A 23,035-nucleotide genomic window follows, 5' to 3' on the forward strand; every position below is an offset into this window, starting at 1 on the left:
TCCCCCTCATGGCAGGCACACCTGCCTGTCACCGCAGGAGTCCCCACTGACAACCGAGTTGACAGGGGACCCTGGCACCTTCCGTGTGGCCTTGGCTGGAACGGAGACAGCGGGGTGTCCCCCCTGGAGCACCCCAGCCTTCACCAGGTGATCATGCTCTGCCAGCCCCCTCCATAGACCTCGGGCCTCCTCTGGGGGACAGGATTTGAGGCATCAGCCTCTACAGAGCCTCACTGAGAACAAGCGTATCCAGGCCATTTTATTTAGTAAAATTTTACAAAAGTGAGTGCTGACTGCTTGGCTCTGCCCTTGGAAGAGAACAGTTTCCTCGGCAGATACTCAGGGCAAGCCTGTGGCCGTCAGGCTCCTCGGCCCGTGCTGTCGTGCTGCACAGCCTCTCGCCCACGCGGGAGAGAGGCCTGTCCTGAGGCTGTGGGGCAGGGACGTGGGCAAGGGCAGAGTGTGACGGACAGAAGGGCTTCTGAGTGCTCTGTGGCCGTCTCCCCAGTGACACCTCAACATCCTCCTCTCTGCACTCACGGGTCTGACTGAGGTGCCCAGCCCCAGGCACCCCCACCAGCTGCCTGCGGCTCCCCCACGGGGCGGGAGCCCGTGGTGTCCTGGCTAGCCCCGAGGCCAGCCTTGGGCACAGCCCAGGACGCTGACTTGGGACTTGGGAAGCAGCTGCACAATAGTCCTGGTTTCCAGGACCAAACCAAACGAGTAAGAAAATGTAAAATTCTTCATAAAGTTACAAAGTACTCATTTTTAGCAAACATCACTATTAAAGAATGTCATTTTTAGGTTTCGTGGAGTGAAAATCTTCTTCTTCCTTGGAATGGTGATGTATTGTCCGTTTCCACACGAGGGGGTCTTCAGGAAGAGGCTGTACGTGATGAGGCCCCCCTGTCTGCTGCTGGGTGGTCCTGAGAGCTGAGGCAGGAGGACAGCAGTCGGGCATGAGCACACACGGCCACCGAAAAGCCAGCGTGGGCGTCTGCCCCTGGCCGCTCGCCCCCACCCCGCCCGCCTCTAGGCCCCTCAGCGCTCTCCACTTTGCCATCCTAAGACCCTGTCACGCGGCGTAACCAGAGCAGCACACAGCGTGGACACATGCCGGGACCACAGCCCGTGGGGAGCGGCCACACTGCCTATTTGCAGGCCTCCCATCCTCGCAGCAGGTGCCCCTGCCCCCACCAATTCCCGAGTGACCCCACAGCTTCCCTAGGCTCCTCTGACTCTGGCCTGCAGCCCCCAAGACAGTGGTGGGCCCGCTTCTCAGACAGGGTCTCTGGCCGTCGTGCTCTGCGTCTGGCACTCCCGTGGGGGCCGCCACTGCCGCCCACGCCCACGGCCCCGCGGCTTCCCCCAGACAGATTCTGCTGGGCATTTGCCCGGTCTGGGCTGTCGAGAGTGACAGCCATGATCGATTCCGTACGGTTTGTTGCTGTGAGATGACCCTCCTGTCCCAGGGTGCTTTCCAAAGAGCAGATGGATGGCCCAGCGTGCGTCGGTGACAAGGGCCCTCTCCTGTGTGTGCCTCGGCACCTGTCACCTGTGTGCTGACCGTCAAGGGCGCCTGCCCCGCCGCGGCTGGCCAGTGCCACACTCATGCTGCACTCCTGCCCAGAAGCTGGCCCTGGTCCCCTCCTGTACCACATGACCTTGCTTGCTGGCACCACTCCAGCTCAGGTCCTTGTCACCTCCTGCAGGGCCATGGGGCAGCACCTTACACTGCCCCTCCCTCTCCGTGCTGACAGGCACCTGCACTGCCCCACGTCCACTGGGCGTGCAGGGAAAGCCCCGACTGCTCTGGGGTCCCGGACCGAGCAGGAAGCTAGGTGAGGGGCCTGGCCACCTCACCCGCCTGCAATACCTGGTCCAAGAGTGGTCACAAGAGCCTGGCCCAGAAAGGCTTTTCCTTCGTTAATAAAGAGAGAGGGCTGCAGGAAGAAGACCCATTCCTGCCCTTGAGCCCTGCTCTGATGTGACAAAGTGACTCTGCAATGGGAACTTTAGACCAGACCCTGAGGTGCCCCCCGCCAGCCTGCTAGGCCAAGTGGCCTGTGGCCAAAGCTGCTAGTCTGACCCGTTTCCTCCAGCTCCGCACAGGGAGTGCATGTGCCCTGCCCGGCCGTCACAGCTGGTCACCCGCGCCCAGCATCGTGGCTGCCCTGCAGCTCCTCTGCACCTGCCAGTTCTCCCTCGAGACCCACACATCTCCCGGTCCTGTCCTCCTGGTCTTTGTGGTGGCACATTTATATTCCCTGACACCTGCAGTGGTGTTAGTGTTCTGCCTGTCTGCCCTAGATAGACACGTGCATTTTTCATAGGTGCAGAATTAAGGGAAGAAAAGTAAGTGGCTGAAACACAGACGCGCGAGGGGCCACGTGAGTGCGGACACCAGCCAGCACGGCCGCCGCAGCCTCTCCCCAGACACTCACCTTGGTCTGGATCAGGGCTTTGCAGCGGTGGAGACGGAAGCTGCTGACAGCAAGGAGTCCTTCAGGCTCTTTGAGGTCGGAAGCCTCGACGTGGCCCTGGTCCGCAGAAAGGCTCTGGGGAGAGAAACCCTGTGGGCCAGTTAGCACAGCTGTCGGATTCCTGTTTCCTTTTACCTCTACTAACTTTCATTCCAAAGCTGCAGTTATCTTGGCCCCTCTGAGGGTCACACTGCCCTGCCACTGACTCACGGCCCCTCCCCCCCAGGGCCTGCCACCTGCTCAGCGGGACATCCTCAGGGCCCTTCCCCCCCAGGGCCTGGGGACCTGCTCAGCGGGACATCTTCAGGGCCAGCTCAGGACAACACACCCCTCACCCTGCCCGTGCCCTGCTGCCTGGAGCTGTCCCACCTCTGAGCCTCCTGCTGAGGGCACTGCCCCCGCATTTCCCAGCCTGCTGGTTCTCCCTTCCTTGAACGTGATGCAGCCGGGTGGCCTCCTTGGAGCCTCTCTTCCTTCCAGGCCAGCCCCGCGTGGCCCACGGGCAACTGACCATGGCAACCATTCTCAAGCCCATGTTTGCCAGGGCTGACTGATCTGCCTGCTTGGCTGGCCCTTTGTGAGTTTCCCAGGTTTGACAATTTCCAGATTATTTAGGAATGGCAAAAGATCTCTGCCAGCTGGATTGCCGAAAGGCGGCCTTCACTATAATCTGCATCTTCTGCATCATCTTCAGGAACTCTGGGGCTTGAACGTGTGCCCGTGACATGCTTCACTACAGCCTCTAGCTCACTCCCTCCTGAGCCTTCCCCCACTCCGGCATGAGGGCTTCATCCTGGAGCCTGGACACGTCTGTGGGGCCAGCTAGTGGCTGTAACCCCACCCATGCCCAGGCGACCCCGCACCTCCACCTACCTCTTGGCTGCATGCCAGGCGCAGCCACCCCACCCTGAGAGCTGTTTGCTCCCGAACACTGATGGTCCCTCCTACTCCACCTGTCCACGATGGAGCTCGCCCCCTCCCCTCCACTTCCTGCGTGCCCACCGCAGGTGCCCACGCCCCCAGCTCCATCAGCACCTCTGGTGCAGACAGGCCCTGGCCCCCCGAGTAGGGAAGGCTCCTGCCCACCCTCTGCCCTCCCACGGCTCCCTCCAGGGGAGCTCCCCAGGAGGCGCCCGGCAGGCTGCGCACTTGGTGTTGTGCCACAGCACCTTCTTCCTACCCCGGAGCCATGAGCAGATGGGTCTCCACGTCTGACCCCAGCTCCTGCAGGAGCCTTGGGCAGGGCAGGTGTCTAAGCATGGTATGCGGCCCGAGTCCGCAGAATGCCCCACTCCCCCTCGCCACTCTGCCACTGCCACGCTGTCCCCCACCCCCCACCCTGCCAGAGTCACCCCTCTGAGGTCAGTGGCATCAGACCTCAAGGTCCTGGTGGCAGGTGCACCCTGCTGCAGACCAGAGTGCTTCCCCACCGCCCATCGCTGTCCCAGGCAGATGGCCTCCAAGTGTGCTGTGGCCACAGGTGGCTGGCTACAGTCAGGTGCAGCCACACTCCCAGGAGCCCCGTCTCAACGCAAGCCACCAAGCCACCGTACCTTCCGAGCAGCATCTACTCCGAGAACGAGAAAGTAGTTCTCCTGGCAGCGGGACCCACTCCAGAGGCAGCAGGAAGCAGACGTGGTGTTCGTGTTCTGAAGGGCTCTCCACAGGGCTCTGGACTCAGAGCTGGAAGACAGAGGCAGTCGCCGAAAGGTAACCGTGAAGCCTTCCGCACAGGTCCCGGGGTGTTTCCGTAACTGCTGCTGAGGATCACAAGGCTGCAGTGACCACGCACGCAAGTCCCCTAGGAGGCTCCTCTGCCCACTGCCCTCTGCCCCCAGCATTCACACTGAGACAGAGGTGCTGGGCTTGGGTCCCCTTGCTCCAGGGGAGCTGGTAGCAGGGTCTGTGACTGAACATGGGCTCAGAGAGGAGGGGCCACAGCTAGAGCCTTAACCATGCTGCCCGCTCCTCATGGGGCCCCTACGATCCCCGCATGGCAGGGGCTGCAGGAGAGATGATGCTCTAGATAGAGGTGAAAACAAAACCACACTTGCTTTTATCAGACACAAGTACAAATGCTGAGTTGCTATAACAAACAGTTCCAATGTAAGTTCATTACCAAAATTTATGTACAGATTCAAGGCCAGTCTTTTCTTCACTGCTTATTTCTAGAAAGTGGTGTAAGGTGGAAACATCTTCAGTTGCCTGTGGGACTGGTACTTCTTGAAAAGCAAACTTAAAAATGTCCTCATAGCTGAGAATGGGCTGAAAACAAAAAGAAAACGTCACATTTAGGAGAAGTACACACATTATGTTACCTTATTCCAAATAAATAGTTTTGGTACAAATGAAGTTTGTGACTGTACCATTAGTGCTACCCCCACTTGCCGTACTCCTTCTTAAAAATCACCATGTTATGCAGAATCACACAAACACAGAGGGCTCATGGGAAAATGGGGCACAACATTCAAACTTCATCAGTGTCACATGACAAAAGATGCCTCATTACGTCAGCACTGTTTCCCATGTTAATTGGTCATGAACTCCTTGCACACAACAATAAACACAGCACGTGCCCTGGGAACAGATGAGGCTTTGTGGCTGAGCTGTGGGAGCAGGGCTGTTCGAACAGGGCGGGGTCCTAGTGCCAGGTGTGCATGGGTACAGTAAACAGAGGTGCTGGCAGGTGGCAGGTGTGCCGTGCATGTTAGGTATTCCAACACGCCTCTCTCCTGGATGCAGTTTTCTGCATCCATCTGCTGTTTCTTCCGAGATTCAAATTAAGTTCAAACTGTTCCCTAATAAATCAATCATGTTTTGAAAATAAGTATTATAGCAGAGCTGACTGTCAGGGGTCCAGGGAAACTCTGGCTGGTTTAGGAAACAAACAGGCCAGCCCTGAGAGCCAGCAACACCATTATTTTCTTCCTTAAGTGTTTCAGTTCTTGTCTTTCATTCTTACTGTGTTTGGAATGAGCCACTTGGGAAGAGATGGCAGAGAACAGGAGCAACAAAAAGAAAAGGAAGACGAGAAAGAAAGGCTCGGAGGCCGTCACGAAAGTGTCAACACTGGGCAGTCGGCTCAAAAAGAGCCAGTGGGCCAGGGGCCCGGGCAGCACCAATTCATTTCTCACAAGCTGGAATGTGACGTGATTTTAGAATCTGTGAGACTTTCTAACTCTGCAGATTCAGGATTCAGACAAAAAGCTCCCTCCCCACAGGCCCTGAACTGGGGCCAGCAAAGCACAGCCCACAATGGGTGGGCGGAGCGGACATCCTGGGGAGGAGGGTCGCACAAAACACCGGCTCCGGTGGCTCCCATCTGGCCTTCCTGGGACCCATTTCTGTAGCCTCCTCCGCCAACTCCTTCCCTGGCCTCCGGGGTACAGGACAGTAACCACACGGTCAGGGACGAAGGCCAGGAGAGACAAGACCCTCCCTGGCCGGCGCAGCAGAGCTTTCGGTGTGCAAAGCACTTCCCACTGACATGGTGACGACAGCACTTTACAAATACCTCGGAAGGTGGGACGACAGCGGCTCCTGTCATCCAAGGGCCGCCCTGGTACAGCCGGTGGGAACCGCACTGCTCCGGGGCAGAAGCGGTTCTCGGTGGCTGAGGCTCTGTGGGTCCCTGCAGGAGCTGCAGGGACTGGGAGGACTGCCCGGACTCGGCAGAAGGTTCCCGGAAGCCTTCGAACTCCCCCCAGGTGCTGTGTTCCCCGGGGTCCCGGCGGCCGGCGGTGCAGGCGGAGCCCTCGCCGGGCCTGGGGACGCCAGCTTTCCCGTCGCGCAGGAGGAGGCTGGCGCGGGTCCTCGCCCATCCCACGTCGTCACCGCTCCGCCTCCCCGGAGCCTCTCGGAGGGAACCGTCGCCCGCTGGCCCCGCGCGGTCGCCCCACGACTGTGGCCCCCGCTCCCGCCGGCCTTGCATCTCGGAGCCGCGGCGGCGCGCAGACCGGCCGGGAAGCGGCTCAGGACACATGCGCGCCGCCGCGCCGCGCGGCCAGGCTGCCGGGCCTCCCCGCGGCGGGGCCCCACGCCCGCACGCAGCGCGCCGCCGGGGCCCGGGCTTCCTCCCGCGCGGCTACGAGGTCCCGCCCGCCGCGGTCCGAGCGACCCGAGGGAGGGCGCCCGGCACCCCGGGCCTCCGCCCGCACGCGGCTCGAGAAGGCAGCTGCGCGCGCGGCCCGAGGGTCCCCACGCGGCCCGGGCCCCGCACCCACCTCCGCCGCCGCGTCGCCGCCTCCGCGGGGTCCGGCCGGGCGAAGCGGGCAGCCCGCGTTCCCTCGGCCCGGCGCCGGCGCGTTGCCCGGCAACGGTGCGCGCCCGTCCGGCGCCGCCGCGTGGCGTCAGCGCGTAGCCGCGGGGCGTGGCTAGATCCGGCCCCGCCCCCGCGGGAATCCCCGAGCCGCGCCCGGTCCTGCGGGCCCTGGGCGAGCGGCCGTCGGGCTCTGCGCGTCCGCGACGGCCCCAGAGTGGCTCGTGTTCAGCTGCGGGGAGCCCCCGAGCCTCCGCGCGCTCCCGATGCACCCCCACGTGGAGCCGCGCGGGCCCCAACAGTGAGAGCGGCGGCTCCCGCCCGCGTCCCGGCCCGGCCGCCGTGGGGCTGCCTGCGCGGTGGGGCCCCTGATCCCAGCTCCTCGGGGAAGGGGGTCCGCCGCCTGCCGGGCGGGAGGAGCGGTGCCGCCCTCTCCTCGGGCCACGTCCTGTCCCCGCCGGGGCGCTAGCCAGCCCCGGCCTGCGCTGCTCCTGCCGCTACCCGCTCAGGGCAGGGGGTGATGAGCTGGCCTTGCCCCTGTGCCAGCCCCAGCGCAGGGCCCTTCCATCCTGCCGTCTCCCGGGTGGCTTCCAGGCCTTTCCCATCTGCCCCTCCCCCAGTCTCTTGAAGTCAACCTGAATGGCCTTAACTCCATCCCTGCCCCGGCCTTTCCACACCGCCCCCGCGGCCATCCTCTTGTGGGCAAGGGGAGGGGGAGGCCCCTGGAGCCCTAATCCCCCCCCACACACACTGCCCAGACTACCGCCTGCTCACTTCTCTCCCACCTGCGACCTCCCTGGGCCCTGTCTGGTCCCTGTCCTTCTTGTATGAATCACCCACTCCCTCCCTGGTCCTTCTCAGCCAAGCTATTGAAAATTTTAATTTCAAAAATGAGGAGATGAGATCATTCTCTGCACCCCAGACCGTGGCCTCCTGCCTCCCCTTTCTGAGGGGCAAAACAGCCGGGCAATGCAGTGCGGGAGCTCTGCGGTCAGACTGCCCAGGACTGGGCCTTGGCTCGGCCACCGCCGGCCCCGCAGTGACCCTGAGGGTGATGATCAGACAGCGTCTGGGTTTGCAGACACTGCCTCAGCCTGCCTGCAGGCCCCAGGGGGTCCATTCGTTTCTACTGCCTGTGTCCCTCATTTCCTGTCCTTGCCATCTTTGAGGTCCAGGGAGCTGGAAAGGGGGTAGGGGGAGTGTTGTCCTTGTGTGCAGGTGGGGAGACTGAGCCAGGCCCAAAGGCCTGTGTGAGCAGCAGAGCTGGGACTGCAGCAGCTCTCCTGACCCCCAGCCCCCACACCCATCTGGGCCTGGGTTCCAGGTAGAGAGCATTGTGGCCCCAGGGTGGCTGGAGGGTGAAGTGACCCAGGAACAAAGCAGCCTCCTCCGGCTTCAGTTCTCAGCCCACAGGCCCGAGGCTGGGCTGATAGCTGAGTACTGCTCCCCAAAGATGTCTGTGTCCTGATGCCCAGAACCTGTGACTATTCGACCTTCCCAGGTAAAAGGGACTTTACAGGCATGATTAAATTAAATCAAGGATCTTGAGGTGCAGGGATGGTCCTGGCTTCTGTGGTTGAGCCCAGTGTAGTCACAGAGTCCTTATGGGAAGGAGACAGAAGTTTAAAGAGAGCTGGAAGATGGAAGCAGAGGCGGGCGTGGTGCAGGTCACCGTGGGCAGCCCCTCGCCTCTGGGGAAGACAGGAGACGGGTCTCCCCTGAAGCGTCCAGAAGGAACACCACCCGGCCAACACCCAGAACTGGAATAAAATAAATGCGCTGTATGTTTTTTGTATCTTTTTTGTTTTGTTTTGTTTTGAGACAGAGTCTGACTCTGTTGCCTGGGCTAGAGTGCAGTGGCATCACCATAGCTCACGGCAACCTCAAACTCCTGGGCTCAAGCGATCCTCCTGCCTCAACCTCTCGAGTAGCTGGGACTACAGGCATTCGCCACCATGTCCCACTAATTCTTTCTATGTTTGCTAGAGACAGGGTCTCGCTCTTGCTCAGGCTGGTCTCAAATTCCAACCTCAAGTGATCCTCCCACCGCGGCCTCCCAGAGTGCTGGGATTACAGCCCAGCCTGTATGTTGTTTTAGCTACTACATTTGCGGTATTTTGTTATAGCAGCAATAGGAAACTGATATACCTGGGTGACCCCTGGTTACCCCACTAAGAGGTGCTGCTTGGGGTGCTGCTCGGAGGAGGAGGTCCCAGATGCTCCCTCCCACTGGGCACAGGGCAGGGCAGGGACCAGGCTGGGCTATTTTTGCTTATGCTGCTGCAGGCAGACATCAATCATTGATGCGCAGGGCAACCTGCCTGCCCGCAGAGGACAGCAGCCAGGCGGTGGCTGGGGCTCCTCACCCAGGCCCTTCCTGTGCCTGCACCCTGGATCTGGGCCCAGCCTCAGGAAGGCTGTGGGCAACCAGTGGGTCTGGGCCAGGGCTGGGGTGTGGCCCCCAGTGTCCCTGTCCTGGTGGTCCCAGGGAGGAGGTGGAGCCTGTGTATGTAGGGGAGAGAGCATGTGGTCCCACAGGGCTGCAGCAGACAGCCCTCCCACCGTCCAAGGGTGGCCCAGCTGGGCTTGTGCAGTGTTGCTGGGGTAGGGGGGAGGCGTCGATTTCAGAGCCAAGTCCAGCTGCTGTGGCCTTCCCCAGCCAGGCATCTGTCTCCAGAGAGGGACATGGGGAGGGGCTGGAGCTGGGCATGGTAACAGGAACCCAGGCTTCGGCTGGAGCTTCCCTCTCTCCTGGGCTCCCACAGCTGCCACCCTGGAGCCAGGTTTGGGCTTCCGAGGCTCTGGCATGGCGGTGGAGGGATTCTCGCTGGGCCCTGGGGAGTGAAGACCGACTTGTGGCTAGTCTTGGTCCACATAGCTGCAGCCTGTCTGTCTGTGGGGGTGCACTGCACCAGGGGACATCTTGAGTGACATAGGGCCCCTGGGGTGCAAGCCGTACTTGGGAATAAGCTCCCCTGAGGTGGGGAACTCTCTGGACAGACACCCCAAGGTGTCTGTTACTCAGGACACGCCCGGTTCCACCCACAAGCTAGGAGAGGGCCCTCAAGATGCGGTGGCAGCGCTGGTCCCAGTGACAACCATGGCCAAACTGCAGCCCTGGTACTGGGGGGAGCACAGCCGGGCTGTGCCTGCCAAGGGATGCCAGGCCTCTCTGTCCAGAGCAGGGAGAGGGGCAGCCCTGGGGTCAGGGGTCCATCCCATCCCCCTCCTGAGCCCAGGGCCCTGAGCTGCCAGGCTGCAGGAGAGGGTAGTGGGTGGGGCAGCGCTGGGGTAGTGGGTGGGGCAAGGCCTCTGGGCCTGGGCATGCCAGGCCAGGCTCTGGGACCATGTCTGGGGCAGGGGTGGGCAGGCCAGCGGACACAGCTCAGAGAGGTCTCAGCCGTCCCAGGCTGAGGGGCAGGACCAGGGCCAAGTCCTCCCAAGTGTGGTGTCCCACACTCCCACAATGCCAGCACAGGGCTCACCACGCTGAGGTGGCACTCTCCCTCGGCCCCATCCAGACAGCCTTCAGGGCTCTCCCGTCTTGCCGAAGGGGAACGGGGGCTGGGGGAGCACATGGGTAGCTCAGGGTCATGCCGAGGGACAGACCCATCTCCCCACCAGGGCTCCATCCTCACCCTCCACACAGCAGACGGGAGCTACCATAGTCCTGCGTGGAACCTGCCCGACAGAGTGAGGCCACCTGACCTCGCCAAGGGCACACACCTAGCGGGGCTGGGCGCACGGAGGTGGGTCTGTGCACGAAGGTGCGGATTCCACAAGACTGCCCCTCACCCCCCAGCCCTGTCACCAGATCGTAGGTACACAGGATGGGCTGGCCAAGACCCCAGACAGACCTGGGCAAATGCTTGGACACACCCGGGGACAGGGGTACACACCCTGGCACCATAACAGTGCTCTCCCTGTGCCCAGGGAGTGACACCCTGGTGGGCAGAGCAGGGTAGGCCCCAGTAAGAGGGGTGAATGCAGGGTGTCTGGCCCCCAGCCTACACTGCTCAGCCCCAACAGACAGTCACCACAACAGGGGGGTGAGACCTGTGCCCAGTGTCCCCACCTGAGACACAGGGTTGTGCCCCATCATGCACGGCTCAAGGGGAGGAGGCTGCCAGGGCCCTTTCCCGGCAGTGACTCGAGTGTCTGTCCGACCTGCTGCTGGAAGGCTGCCCGGTGGCTGCAGCCCGGATGACGGGAACTGCCAGCAGTGAGCTCAGCTGGGCCCTGCTTGCGGTGCGTGGCCCCACGTGGGCCTGCGTGTGGACCTGTGTGCCTGTGTCCTGGCGTGTCCATGCACGTGGGCCTGAGCGTGTTCGCTAGTGTCTGCGTGAGTTTCTGTGTGTGTCTCTAAGTGCATCGGGACACATCCAAGGTTACCCGTGTCTGCGTATTGGGTGAGTGTGGGATCTCACGTACAGGTGTGTTTGCGTGTCTCTGCAGCCCTTCTGTCGCAGACTGGCCTCCTCCCAGCCCAGGAGAAAGTGAGTGTGTGTCCGTGTGTCCGTCCGTGCCAGGCACAGCCCTTGGCGGTGCCTGTCCTCTCCTGGGTCTGTTCTAGCCCACTGTCCCCACCCGAAGTCCCTGCCGCACTCCACTCCTGTCCCCATGTGCCCTCCCTCAGGTCCACACCAGGCCAGGCCCCAGCTCACTAGCTCTCTGCTGGGACAGAGCTCTCCTGGGCCCTCCCCTCCCTGTCCGTGCCCCCAGATGTGCCCCCCTCCGTGTGGTGCCCAAGCCAGGGCCCAGGGACGCGCCCACCCCTGTCCTCACGAGTTCCCTCTCCAGAGTGCGCGTATCCCGACCCCCTCCTGGTCAGTCGCTGCCCTGGTCCAGCTGCCCCTGACACCCCGAAGTGCTTCCCTCACTCTCGGCCCCCTGGGTGGTCTTTCCTCGGTTCTCACCCACCTCAGAGGCCCTGCTTGGAGCCTTAGGTGGCCCCTCCTGCCCCAGGAGCCACCTCCACAGCCTTGCTGCCCTGCCCCCAGCCCCAGCGGGCCTTGCTTTCAGCCCCAGCCCTCTTGCCCACCTCTGCACGCAGGTTACTCTGTTGCCTCTGTCCAGGCCAGTCTTCCTGCACCCTCCTGCCTCACACGAGGCCCCTAAGGTGCCAGCTTAGACAGTCTGCCAGGAGCCTTGCGAGGCCAGCTCACCGCACCCCACGCAGCGCAGCCCCCTGCAGAGGCCCCACCTTTGCAGGCTCACCTGTGTCTTCACCACACTGGGCCCCCACCCCGCGCAGGGCCAGGGGCCCTGGTCCCCGCTGTGTCCCAGCCCTCGGGCTCTTGACAAAAATGGGCAGAAAGGATAACTCCCGGCGGGTGTGGTGGGCTCCGGGCGGGCGCCCCGCCCGCACAGCCCACCCTGCGGGGCAGCCTGTCCTCCCTAAACGTCCTGCCCCGTCCTTGCACCTGCCGCTCTCCCGCCCCTGACTGCGGTGTCTCCTCCGGGCTGGGAGGTGAGGACAGCGGCCAGTCCAGGGCCTCGACACGGGGGTCTGGAGGCCCCTCCCCGGCTGGGGGGCAAAGTCAGCTCGCGGGACCCCAAAGCCGGCGGGACGGGGCGGGGCCGCGGGGCGGGACGGGGGCGGGGCCGGGGCTGCGGGGCGGGGCCTGGTGGGGCGGGGCCGCGGCGGTGCAGCCAATGGGCTGAATGGGCCGGTGGCGCGGCCCGCGGGCTCCGCAGTGGCGGGGCGGGGCGGGGCGGGGTCCCGGGGGCGGTGGGGTCGCGGGGCGCGCGGTGTCGCAGTCTCAGGCCGGCCCGCGGCAGCGCAGGAGTGCGGAGGCAGAGCGCGGCGCCGGCTCCCCCGGGCCGCCCGGTGCGCCGGAGCCGGGACCCGCGACTGGACGCGACGGGCACAGCCCGCACCTCCGGCGCCGCGATGTGCGACTGCTTCCACGTGGTGCTGCCCACCTGGCCCGGAACCCCCGGCAGCGGTGCGCCTCCCCGGCCTGCAGCCCGCTCCCCTCGGGCGGGAGGGCTCCGCGCGGCGCCGCGCGGCCTGGGGCGGGTCTCGCGCGCGGTGTGGGCCTCGCTGGCTGCTGGGGCTCTGCCTCCCTCCTCCCGCGCCTCGCCTCGTGCCTGTCCCCGCCGCGGTCCCCGCCCTCCCTCCGGCTCTGTCTCTCTCTGTCTCTGCCGCTCACTTTGTCCCTCCGGGTGTCTGGTCGTCCCTAGCACTCGCTCTGTGGCTCCCGCCTCTGTCTCTGTCACTGGCTGTACCTGTCCCTCCGCCCCCCTCTCTATCATCGACCCCCTGCTGTCACCCTCGGACGCTGTCGGCCTCCTGGGGAGGGGCTGCAGCCTGCGTAGCAGGGCCGCGTGTCTGAGTGGGGCGTGGACGCCGTGGGCCGCGGGGCCCTGGGGACCTGCGCCAGGCGTGCCCGCTCACCTGTTTGGGGGAGAGCCCCCAGCTGGACCAGGAGTTGTCGCTTGGGGCCTTGGGTCAGGGCTGCCAGGGTGGGCTGGTCTGTGTCCATGGTGCGGCTGTGTGGCTGGGTCACTGGCGAGGTGCTGGCTGTGGCAGGGCTAGGTCTGAGGTCTGGGCATGGTGAGGGTCTTGTGTAGGGTCAGAGATCAGGCCACAGGGTCCCCCGGCACTGGGCAGGGGAAAGTGGGTGCTGCCTACAGGGATGACCCCAGATGGTCAGTACGCCTCCCTCTGAGCCACCCACTACAGAATGGGTACCTGTCCTGGGCCTGGCTCCAGGGCCTGGTGTCTCAGCATCTTGGAGGGCAGGGTGGGGCAGGGCAGGGGGCAGTCCCTCAGGCTCTGGTCAGCAATGCAGCATCCTGGCCACACCCAGGGCACTTGGCCAGCTGCTGGCAAGGGGGCTGGGGCTGCACTGCATTGGCGCAGGCTGGACCCCACTCCTTGGGGAAAACAGATCAATGATGATGACACGGGGGGCCCTCCAGCTGCAGCTGGGCCTCCCAACCCCCCTGTTGCCCTCGTGTCTGGAGAGCACCCAGGCCAGGGTAGGAGGCTTGTCTAAAGGGCCAGAGCAGGCAGGCTTGGGCCCTGCAACACCTCCCTTCACAGTGTCCTAGGTCACCCCTGTCTGGGTCTCCCCTGCCCAGATGGGAGCCCAAGGCGCCCCAACTTGCCCTGGACAGTGGCCGGAGAATGATGGCCCCGGGGGGCTGGTGAGCCTCCAGCCCTCTCCTCCACTGTGGCTGGCCCTAGCCCATGTTGCTGGGGATCGGCCTGCCCAGGGGGAGAACCTCAGGGCCCCAAGGACATAGGGGCCACTGCCCTGCCCCCACCCAGCTTCCCTGCACGGCCCCTCCCACTTCCTCGCTCTTAGCACCAAGGACCCCTCCGCTGCAGGTCTAGGGCCTCTCACCTGTGCCCTGGCCTGTGCCCTCCCAGCGGAGGGCCGGTTCCTGCTTTCGGCCTGCTGCTTGCTTCCCTGGCCTGTCTGGGGCAGTCCCTCCTCGGGTCCAGCCTACAAAGTCATCTGCTCTTAGGGAGCAAGGTCAGTGGCTCTTGCTGTGGCTCTGGTCGGGGGCCTGCAGGTCAGAGCCCCTGGGAGTTCTGTCGCTATGTGGATTCCCGGGCCTTCTCCAGCCCTGCACGGCAGCCCGGGAACGGGCATCCCTGGCGAGGCCCCGGGCAATGTGGTCCAGGCCTTTCCCAGCTGCAGTCCCCTCCCAGAAACCAGAGAGCTGGGCCCTCCCCTGCTCTCACCTTTATGCCCAGTCCAAACCTGCCTCCTGTGCCAGCTATGCCAGGCCCCAGCACCCCTGGGTGCCGCCCCCAGAGCCTGTGGCCTCTGCCTGCAGCCCAGAGTGGGGCGGGTGCCATCCCGCTTTGCCCAGAGGCTGCCGCCTGGTGGCCATGCTGGGAACTCCCGGCCTCCCTGCAGGGACCAGGTTTCCCCACCCACTGACGGGAGGGAGCTCCCCTGGGTGCGCCAACCCCACCCGGGGCTCCTGTCTGCAATGCCAGCAAGTACACCCCGTGGGCTCTGGGTGTCACACCCCTGCCTACCCAAGGGGCGGGTTGGTTCCCTCCCAGAGGCAGAGCTGGGCCCGGAGTGGCTGGAGACAGGGAGCCCCTGCCCCAGCCCTGGCTCCTGCCCTGCACCCCGCCCGCTTGGCCTGAGCACCCCCCACTACCACACTACACCCCAAGAAACCACCACCGGCCTTGGGAGGGCCCAGGAGCAGCAGTGACACCATGAGGGGACATCTGGGTGGTGTCTGCTCTGGGGTGAGGCTGGGGCATGGCCGGGGCTTTTCCCAGGGACAGTGCAATGGGGGCAGCCACGAGGTGGGCTTTCGTCTCTGCGCCCGGCTGGTGCCCTCTGCATGGCCCTGGGCCTGCAGGGAGCTCTGGACCTGGTCCTGCCACGTGGGAATGTGCTGTTAGCGCTGTGTGGCCTGTCACCACGCTGCTGCCTCCATGACCGCTTGTCCACACTGGCGGAGGGCATCAGGGAGAGAGGGCTGTGTTCCCAGGGTACCTGGGAGCCCCAAAGGTTTTAGGGCAGTCCTGGCTGGAAGGGAACTGCCCTGGTGGGGGCCTGGGGAGGGGACTGTGGGACGGTGGGGACAGAGAGCTTGGCGTGGATACACAGTGCGGACCGGCCATGCTCTCCTGACCTCCTCCACCCGCCAAGGTGGCCAGGGGTCCCTGGTTATGTTGGGAGCTTCCAGCAGCGTCACCACCAGGCCTCGCCTGCACCCTGCCTCAGCTTCCAGGTTTCACTTTATTTTTCTTTTTTTGGAAGCGACGGGCTGGCCAGGAGCCAAGGCCTTCCTCTCTGGGATAAATATTTAATAGTCAGAAGCACTTTCTAAAATGAAAAAATGGAGCTGGGCCCAGGAGGCTGGGGGTGGGGTGGGAGCGGCAGGCAGAGGTGTTTACAGCTGCGCCCTTCCCTCTGGCTGCGGCCCCGCCCTGCCCAGCCTGCTGTGCCCTCCTCACTGACCCAGTGTGTGCTTGTGCGGGCGAGGTGGCGTTGGGGCCACCTCCCGGAGAGCTCTGGGAGGGACTTCTTCCTGCTGCACGTCTGTCTCTCCCAGGGGTGGGGGTCGGGCAGAGCTGCACGGGCTGTTCCGGGCGGGAGTCCGGGAACGGGTCGGAGCCCACTCCTGCCTGGGCACAGCCTGGCTGTGGGCCCGTTGCTGAGAGGGCAGCAGAAAGGAGCTGCCGGGTGCCAGGGACACAGCACCTGGGGGCCTCTCAGGCCGTGTCCATCTGAGCCCTGCCTGCTGGGGGGGCTGCCCCGTGACCCAGCCCCACCCAGTGGAGTCAGGGCCCCTCTGTCTGGGCTGGAGCCTCGTCCTCACCTGCTCTGGGTGTGGGTCCGACTGGTGGGCGGAACCCTCCCTGGCAGGCCTCCGTCCTGGGTGGCACCAGCACCGCAGGCTCCTTGGTGACACATCCCCTGAGAATGTCTCCTTGCCGGCTGACTCACTATCAGCTGCCCCAGCCCCGCCTGCGCCTGGAGATGCCCAGCTGGCCCTGGGGTCCCAGCGGCTTTGAGCCAGCCTGGGTCTTGAGTCTGAGACGTGGTGTCTCGGCAGACACCTGCCCTGGCCCTCTGCTGACCCAGCCCCTTCCTGGCCCTGAGCCTGGCCGCAGGGAGCCGGGGACCTGCAGGCAGGATCCCTGGGAGCTGAGGCAGGTGTGCAAAGTGGGCAAGTGCCTGGCCTTCTGGGGAGCCAGGGGTGCCCTCGGGACTGACCGCAGCAGCAGCAGGGTGCAGGGGGCCGCGCCCTCCCCAGTCACAGTAGTCCTGAGCCCAGGACCCAGGGCCTCCAGCCCACCCCTTCCCCTCCTGCATGTCTGCCCCCCCCCCTGCAGGCACCCACCGTCCAGGGCTGTGGAGCCAAGAGCCTCCGGTGCGGGAGAGTCCGAGGGAGGGGCCAGGCCCGGAGCTGGGAGGTGCCCCAGGCAGAGGCCCCGGCCTGGAGTCCGGAGAGGCCTGGGGTGCGGCGCGTCCTCCTGGCAGAGCCTATGTTGGGGGTGGGGGTTGTGCCAGGCGGGGAGGTCAAGGCCCCCTGGGCTGGGGGACGACACCAGCCACAGAGCAGCAGGGGCCTGGGAGGGCCCGAGTGGCCTGTGCTATGGGAGGGACCCTCCCTCTGGCTGCCGTGGGTGGGCCTAGCGGAGGTGGGGCCCCAGCAAAGGCTACTGCAGTGGTCCAGGCCGGTGTCGGCCAGGGGACCCGGGGAGGTGGCAGGAATCAGTGCGTTGTGGGTGTCCTCAGGAGGTGGCGGTTGCCTGATTGGCTCAGGGGACCCAGGGAGAGAATGAGGTGGGGTCAGCTTCCTGTCCAGCACGGTGAGCCTGCTCTGTGCCCACCCCCGGTCTCATCCGAGGGGGGCACTGCGCTGACTCAGCCAGCCCTGCCCCGCCTGGTGGGGGACAGACAGCAAATTCCCAGTGACCAGGTGGGAGCCGTCTGGGGCTGGAGGTGTCCCGGGAGCAGGCCTGGCCAGCTGTCCTGTCAGTGCAAATAGTCTTTTTCTAGCCTTGTGACCCTTAGGTTTTTACATCAGCCTTTTTTTTTTTTTTTTTCGGAGACAGTCTTGCTCTGTCACCCAGGCTGGAGTGCAGTGGCATCATCACAGCTCACTGTAGCCTCCAACTCCTGGGCTCAAGCATCCTCCTGCTTCAGCCTCCTGAGCAGGTGGGGCTACAGGTGTGCACCACCACACCCGGCTGATTTTTCTATTTTTGTTGAGACAGGGACTTGCTCTTGCTCAGGCTGGTCTCGAACTCCAGGGCTCAGGCAGTCCTCCTGCCGCAGCCTCCCAGAGTGCCAGGATTACAGGCATGAGCCGCTGCGCCTGGCCTCATCAGCCTTTTTAGGGGGTGATGGGGGAGGCCAGGGGGGGCCTAGGTGCAGGTCCTCACCTTCCAGGACTGGGTGCCCTGGGGCCTCCCTCACCCATCTGTCCAGCGGCGCCCCCTGTCCTGGGCTGGGGGAGTCTCCTGCCTCCCTGGAGCCCTCTGGCCTGCCTCAGGGCCCCCTCTCTCGCTCCCCCTGCCCCCACCTGGCAGCCCTGGCTGCCATGTCTGGTAGGGGCCCCTCACTGCTCCTTTCTGTGCCTTTTGTCCTCGGCTGTCCCCAGAAGGCCCATCTGTTGGCTGTTGTCGCTGACCTCCCAGGGCTGGGTCTGACCCCTCACGCCCTGGAGCCCGGGCTGGGCCCGTGCCAGCCTGCCTGTGAGGTGCAGGTGCCCACAGCCAGCTGGGCTCCAGCCCCCGCAGGCCAGGGCGTGGCCGCTCCGATCCCAGCAGCTCTGCAGGTAGCACAGCTGGGACCCAGAGCCAAGAGGGCCCCGGGCCGGAGTCCAGGGGTACAACAGGGTGAGGTGCCCGGGAGCTGCAGGCCAGGTAGCTAGAGCTCCGGGTAGTGGGTGCCTTGCGTGGACTTGAGGGGGTGTTTCTTGGCCACCACTTGTGTCCGGATGACTGGAAGGGATGGGAGGCTTGTTAAAAAATGCTGGTTCCTGGCCCCCGCCCCACACCCAGCTTATGGGATACCCTGGAGCTCTGGGGGTGGGGGCTGCTGCCGAGTGTGGGCTGGAGGGGCCCTCGGGGGGCACAGGCAGGTGGGCAGCAGCCAGGGCCGCTTCCCCCAGGGTCACTGGCCTCGCCTTCACTTGGGCTCAGTCCTGCCCTTGGGCTGTGCCTCCCCCTGCCTTCTCTGCCCTGGCACCCACAGGGAAACTGAGGCACAGGCCCTGTGCACAGCCTGCCCAGGAGGGACCTGCCTCACTCTGTCTGTCCACCTGTCTGTCCACACAGCAGGACTAGGCCCCACCACTCGCCAGGCTGGGCCAGGGGTGGTGACTCAGAGTGGTGGTTTCCTCCCCAGTCAGCTGCTCAAGCCGTGGGGGGGGTGCTCAGGGTGGGGCCCCCAGCTAACAATGAGGGGGGCTGGTCAGCGAGGGGGGCTGTCGGGGCTCCTGGCCACGCCCTCTGGTGGGCGTGGGGGTCCGGGCAGGGCTCCCAGGGAGGGCGGGACAGTGGAGAGGGTGGGGCTGGAGGAGGCAGCCAGCTGGGGACCTTCCCGCCTGGCCAGTCTGCCTGGAGAGCGTCCTCGGGCTCCTCAGTAGGCTGCACTGTCTTCCTGACCCGCCCTGCACCCGGCCCCTTCCCGGGCCAGCTCTGGGACGCCTGCCCACCTCAGCACTCAGCAGGTCTGTGGGGGCTGGGCAGGTGGCCAGCACGGGGCACTGGGGGGGTACAGTGGGGGGGGCCTCTCCTGGACCCTTCGCAGATGTCGGAGGGCAGGGGTGCCAGGTCACGGTGGCTCTAGGGCAGTGTCGACTGAGCCCCCGGCATGCAGGGTGTGTGGCCCTGGGCAGGTGGGGACGGTGGCTCTTGTTTGGAGGGAGCCTGGGCTGTGGGGGAGGTTGATGCCAAGGGCCCCTGAATGGCGTTTCAGCCCCAGGACCTGCGAGCCCCCAGGTTGGGCGTGTGGCCTGGGGAGGGGTCCTCAGTCAGTGCACCCCATCCTGGGGGTGTGCGGGGTTCCTGGGGTGGTTGTGGAGGGCACCCCGAGCAAATCCAGGCTTACTTTCCTTGAGGACCCTGGGGGGCTCTGGGGGCCTGGGGCGGTGGGCTGCCCAGTCTCAGGGTCACACTGTCCCGGGCGTCTGGGGTGCTGGACTGTCAGCCCAAAGGAACAGGCATGAGCTGACCCAGCCCATCTGGGATGGACGTGGGGGTTGCTCCTTTTACCCCCTGAGTCCCTCAGCACCGTGGGCTGCAGAGCACCCCCGAGCCTCAGCTTCGCAGGTGCAGAAGGTGAGCCCGGCCCACCCGCTGCCCCCCGCCCCGTTGACCGGGCCCACCCTCAGGGGCAGGGCTTACTCCTTTCCAGATCTGACCGGCACCCTCCCATCTTCTCATCCCCTCCCTGCACTGGCATTTACTCTGCACCTACTGTGTGCCAGGCTGGGTGCTGGTGAGCAGCGTGTGCTGGGGGCAGGGCCTAGGCAGTGTCCCGAAGCCATGGAGAGTGGCCACGCCCAGTCCCAGAGTGTGTCCAGAGGCAGGAGGGAGGCCGTGCCCAGGCGGGAGCAGCGAGGGCTCGGAGAGGCTTCCAGGCAGGCTGAGCCGTGGATGGCACAGGGAGCCGTGGGGGCTGTTTGGGGAGCCGGTGAGGCGAACGCCCTTGTGACTGCGGCTGGAGCCCGGGAGGCAGAGGCAGCTGGCTGTGCCCCTTCACCATCGGGAGGGAGTGGGCAGGCCCTCCGCCGCCTGCGGGCGTTGCTCAGCGAAGTCTGACGGTCTCATGACTCCTCGTGCAGCTCCCGAACGGGCCGGGGCGGAGCTTGCGTGGGAGGCCGTGTGGGCCTGTGCACCCGGGTGGGCACCAGGCCCGACCCACGAGGCTCCCCCGGCCAGGGCCTCCCTGGGCTTGTCCACTGGTGCTCAGAGGGAGAGGCCCCGACGGGTCCACACACGCCCCCATGCACCGGCACGCGTGTCCTGTGAGCACACACGTGTGTACTCCCCCCAGACCTGGAGTGGGCTGTACTGCCCACCCAGGGTGGCTGTCTCAGGCCAACGGGATCCGAGAGCCCCACCTAGGCTAGTACAAAACTCCTCCCTGCCATCCTCCATGTCCCCAAGGCCCGCAGTGCCCTGGTGACATGCAAACATGTCCACCATACCTGGCCCTGCCTGGAGGCTGGAGCCAGGCCCTGGGGGGGCGGTGCAGGTTTGGATGCAAACTTGGGTTTTGTTTAAGCAAAATACCCCTCCTCCCATCCATCCCATGGCCCTACTCTGGGCCCCCCAAGAACCCCCATTTGGCTGGTGGCTGTCGGGGGGAGTCATCTCGGCTGGACGCCCCTCTCTGTGCCCCCTGCCTGTGCCCTTCTCCCCCCACCCCCATCTGCCCCTCCCCCAATCTTTCCTGAGGCCCCGCCTGGTCAGGCCCCGTCCCAGAATATTCCAGTTCCTGGGAATGCCACTTTCCTGGGCTAGGGGCAGGCCTCAACGACCCCCACCCCCCCTGGAGTGCAAGGGGGGTGCAGGCTTGCCCCTGCAGGGGGGGGGGCGGTGTCTGGGGCCTTGTGGAAGGTGCAGGACTGACCAGGCAGCCCAGCCAGGGTGCTGGGGGCCATGTCCACCCCCAGGGTGTTTGGGGGAAGCACCAGGCACCTGCAGCCACCCTGCAGGGCCTGCCTCAGGTGTGTCACCTCCACATCCTCTGTAAAGTAGGGCTTGGTGACTGTCAACAACCAGTGTCATTACTCAAGTGACTGTGCTCAGGGCTGGGCTGTTGGCAGAGCCTGTCTGGGGGCGGGGAGGGGGCCGACAGGGGTCGGCGGGCAGGGGGGGCCCTGCACTCTTGGGGCCTGGGAGGACGGTACTCTTTGTGGGGGACTCTGGATGGGGACCGTGGGGCCCCTTCTCTCACCCCAGGGGTGTGGGCCGAGGCTGGCAGGGCTGCCCCGTCCCGCTGAGGTCAGGATGTCCCCCTTCCTGTTCGTGCGTCCCTGACGCCCCAGCCGTGTGGCCGTGGGTGCGTCAGGCGTCGCCCTGGGCCTCCGCTGGCTCTTCCCACCACGGTGCAGGGACAGCAGCTCCCGGAGGGGTGGCTGTGAGGTGGGCTGGGCCTGTGTGGGCTGCTGGCAGGACCAGGCATGCGGGCCGGCACGAACAGGCCGGGCCCTCCCTCCCTCCCCCACGCGGGTTCCCAGGGCAGGGTGTGTCCACCGCGGCCTTGGCACCCAGGAGACTCCCTGGGGCAGACTTGGGGTGCAGCCTCTCAGGGCCGGGGCAGGTCCGTACCCGACTGTGGGGCCTCCCCCGCCACCCCACACACCCCCTGCTCACTGGTGGCCATGCCCCTGCGTGGTGGGACCCTTCTCGGAGCCTCACTGGGCTCTGGTTTTGCTGTCTGGCCGGGGCTGGGGGCAGCCGGGGAGCCACCTGGGGGCGCTGGGTGGGGAGGGTGGCCCAGAGGAGCCCCGTCCCTGACAACCCAGCCCCACCGCAGGCTGGGGCACAGCTGAGGGCAGGGACCCTTCCCTGTGCCCCCAGCCGGCACTGGGCACCAGGACTGTGGTCCCGGCCCTACCCGCACTGGCTGAGCCCCCGTGGGCAAGTGGCTTCCCTCCCCAGCCTCAGTTTTCTCACCTTACCCACCTTGGGGTTGAGGGTGAGGGTCTGGACAGAATGGGACGGGACACTGAGGCCCAGAGAGAGTGGCTCACCCACCACCACCCTTGGCTTCCACCAAGGGGAGCAGGCTTAGTGGTGGGCGGCCCTGGCCCGGAATCCCATCCCTTCCTGGTCCCCTCCCCTCAGAGTCCCCTTCCTGTCCTCCCTCCCCGCCCCCCCCTCCCCCTGGGGTCTGGGAGGCTGGAGCCCCAGGCAGGGTGGGGAGGGCACTGGGGAGTCCCGGCAGGGCCGGGTGGGAGTGCAGGGCTGGCTCGATTTGGGAGGCCGAGGGGGATGTTGGCCAAGTCCAGTCCCAGTCTGGGGGCTGCGGGTGGGAGCAGCAGGAGGCCTGTGGGTGGCGGGGGCCGTGTCTGGGTGGCCCAGGGCGGTGGGACGGACCATGGGGGATGAGGCTGTGGCTCAGGACAGAGCGGTGCAGGGAGACGGGCCCTGCCCTTCCAGCACTAGGTTAGGGGCAGGGGCCTAGGGTCGGGGGGCTGATGCCTTGCCCAGGGTCCGCTTTACAGACGGCAGAGCTGAGGTTGTGGCTTTCTGAGGGGTCATGGAGGCAGGGCCAGGGTGGGCTGTGGGGATGAGTTCTGACACCTGGCACCCAGCCGGCCCTGCCTGCCCTCCCCTCCCACGAACACGCCCAGAGCATGTCTAACTAAACACCCACCCGGCACCCATGGCCTAGTCAAGTTGACATATAAAATTAACCATTGCACTCATGCCCAGTACAAACATAAACTCAATGTGTTTTATTATTTTTTTCATTTTTATTTTTTTTGAGACAGAGTCTCACTGTGTTGCCTGGGCTAGAGTGCCGTGGCGTCAGCCTCACTCCCACAACCTCAACCTCCTGGGCTGAAGCAATCCTCCTGCCTCAGCCTCCCAAGTAGCTGGGACTACAGGCGCTGCCACCACAGCTGGCTAACATTTCTATTTTTAGTAGAGACCGGGTCTCGCTCTTGCTCAGGCTGGTCTCCAACTCCTGGGCTCAAGCGATCCTCCTGCCTCAGCCTCCCGAGTAGCTGGGACTACAGGCATGCGCCACCATGCCCGGCTAATTTTTTCTATATATATTTTTAGTTGTCCAGATAATTTATATTTTTAGTAGAGACAGGGTCTGGCTCCTGCTCA

The 23,035-nt window shown here is 64.9% G+C and overlaps 1 protein-coding gene across 2 annotated transcripts; it reads right to left on the reverse strand.

Moving 5' to 3' along the window:
• Positions 1 to 241: 241 nt before the first annotated feature.
• Positions 242 to 6,459, reverse strand: CLBA1 (clathrin binding box of aftiphilin containing 1). 2 transcript variants are annotated; one of them, XM_045559429.1, is made up of 5 exons: positions 5,998 to 6,459; positions 4,603 to 4,748; positions 4,037 to 4,166; positions 2,445 to 2,558; positions 242 to 933 (listed from the first exon to the last, which is right to left on the reverse strand). In XM_045559429.1, exons 1-5 carry the CDS (start codon positions 6,412 to 6,414, stop codon positions 769 to 771), a joined length of 972 nt encoding a protein of 323 aa, XP_045415385.1. In that variant the 5' UTR covers positions 6,415 to 6,459; the 3' UTR covers positions 242 to 768. The 2 variants fall into 2 exon arrangements, with proteins under 2 accessions (XP_045415385.1, XP_045415377.1); XM_045559421.1 differs by having other exon boundaries at positions 2,445 to 2,573; positions 5,998 to 6,456.
• Positions 6,460 to 23,035: the final 16,576 nt, after the last annotated feature.

The sequence above is a fragment of the Lemur catta genome, chromosome 1 (genome assembly GCF_020740605.2).
Source record: "Lemur catta isolate mLemCat1 chromosome 1, mLemCat1.pri, whole genome shotgun sequence".
Taxonomy (NCBI): Eukaryota; Metazoa; Chordata; class Mammalia; order Primates; family Lemuridae; genus Lemur; species Lemur catta.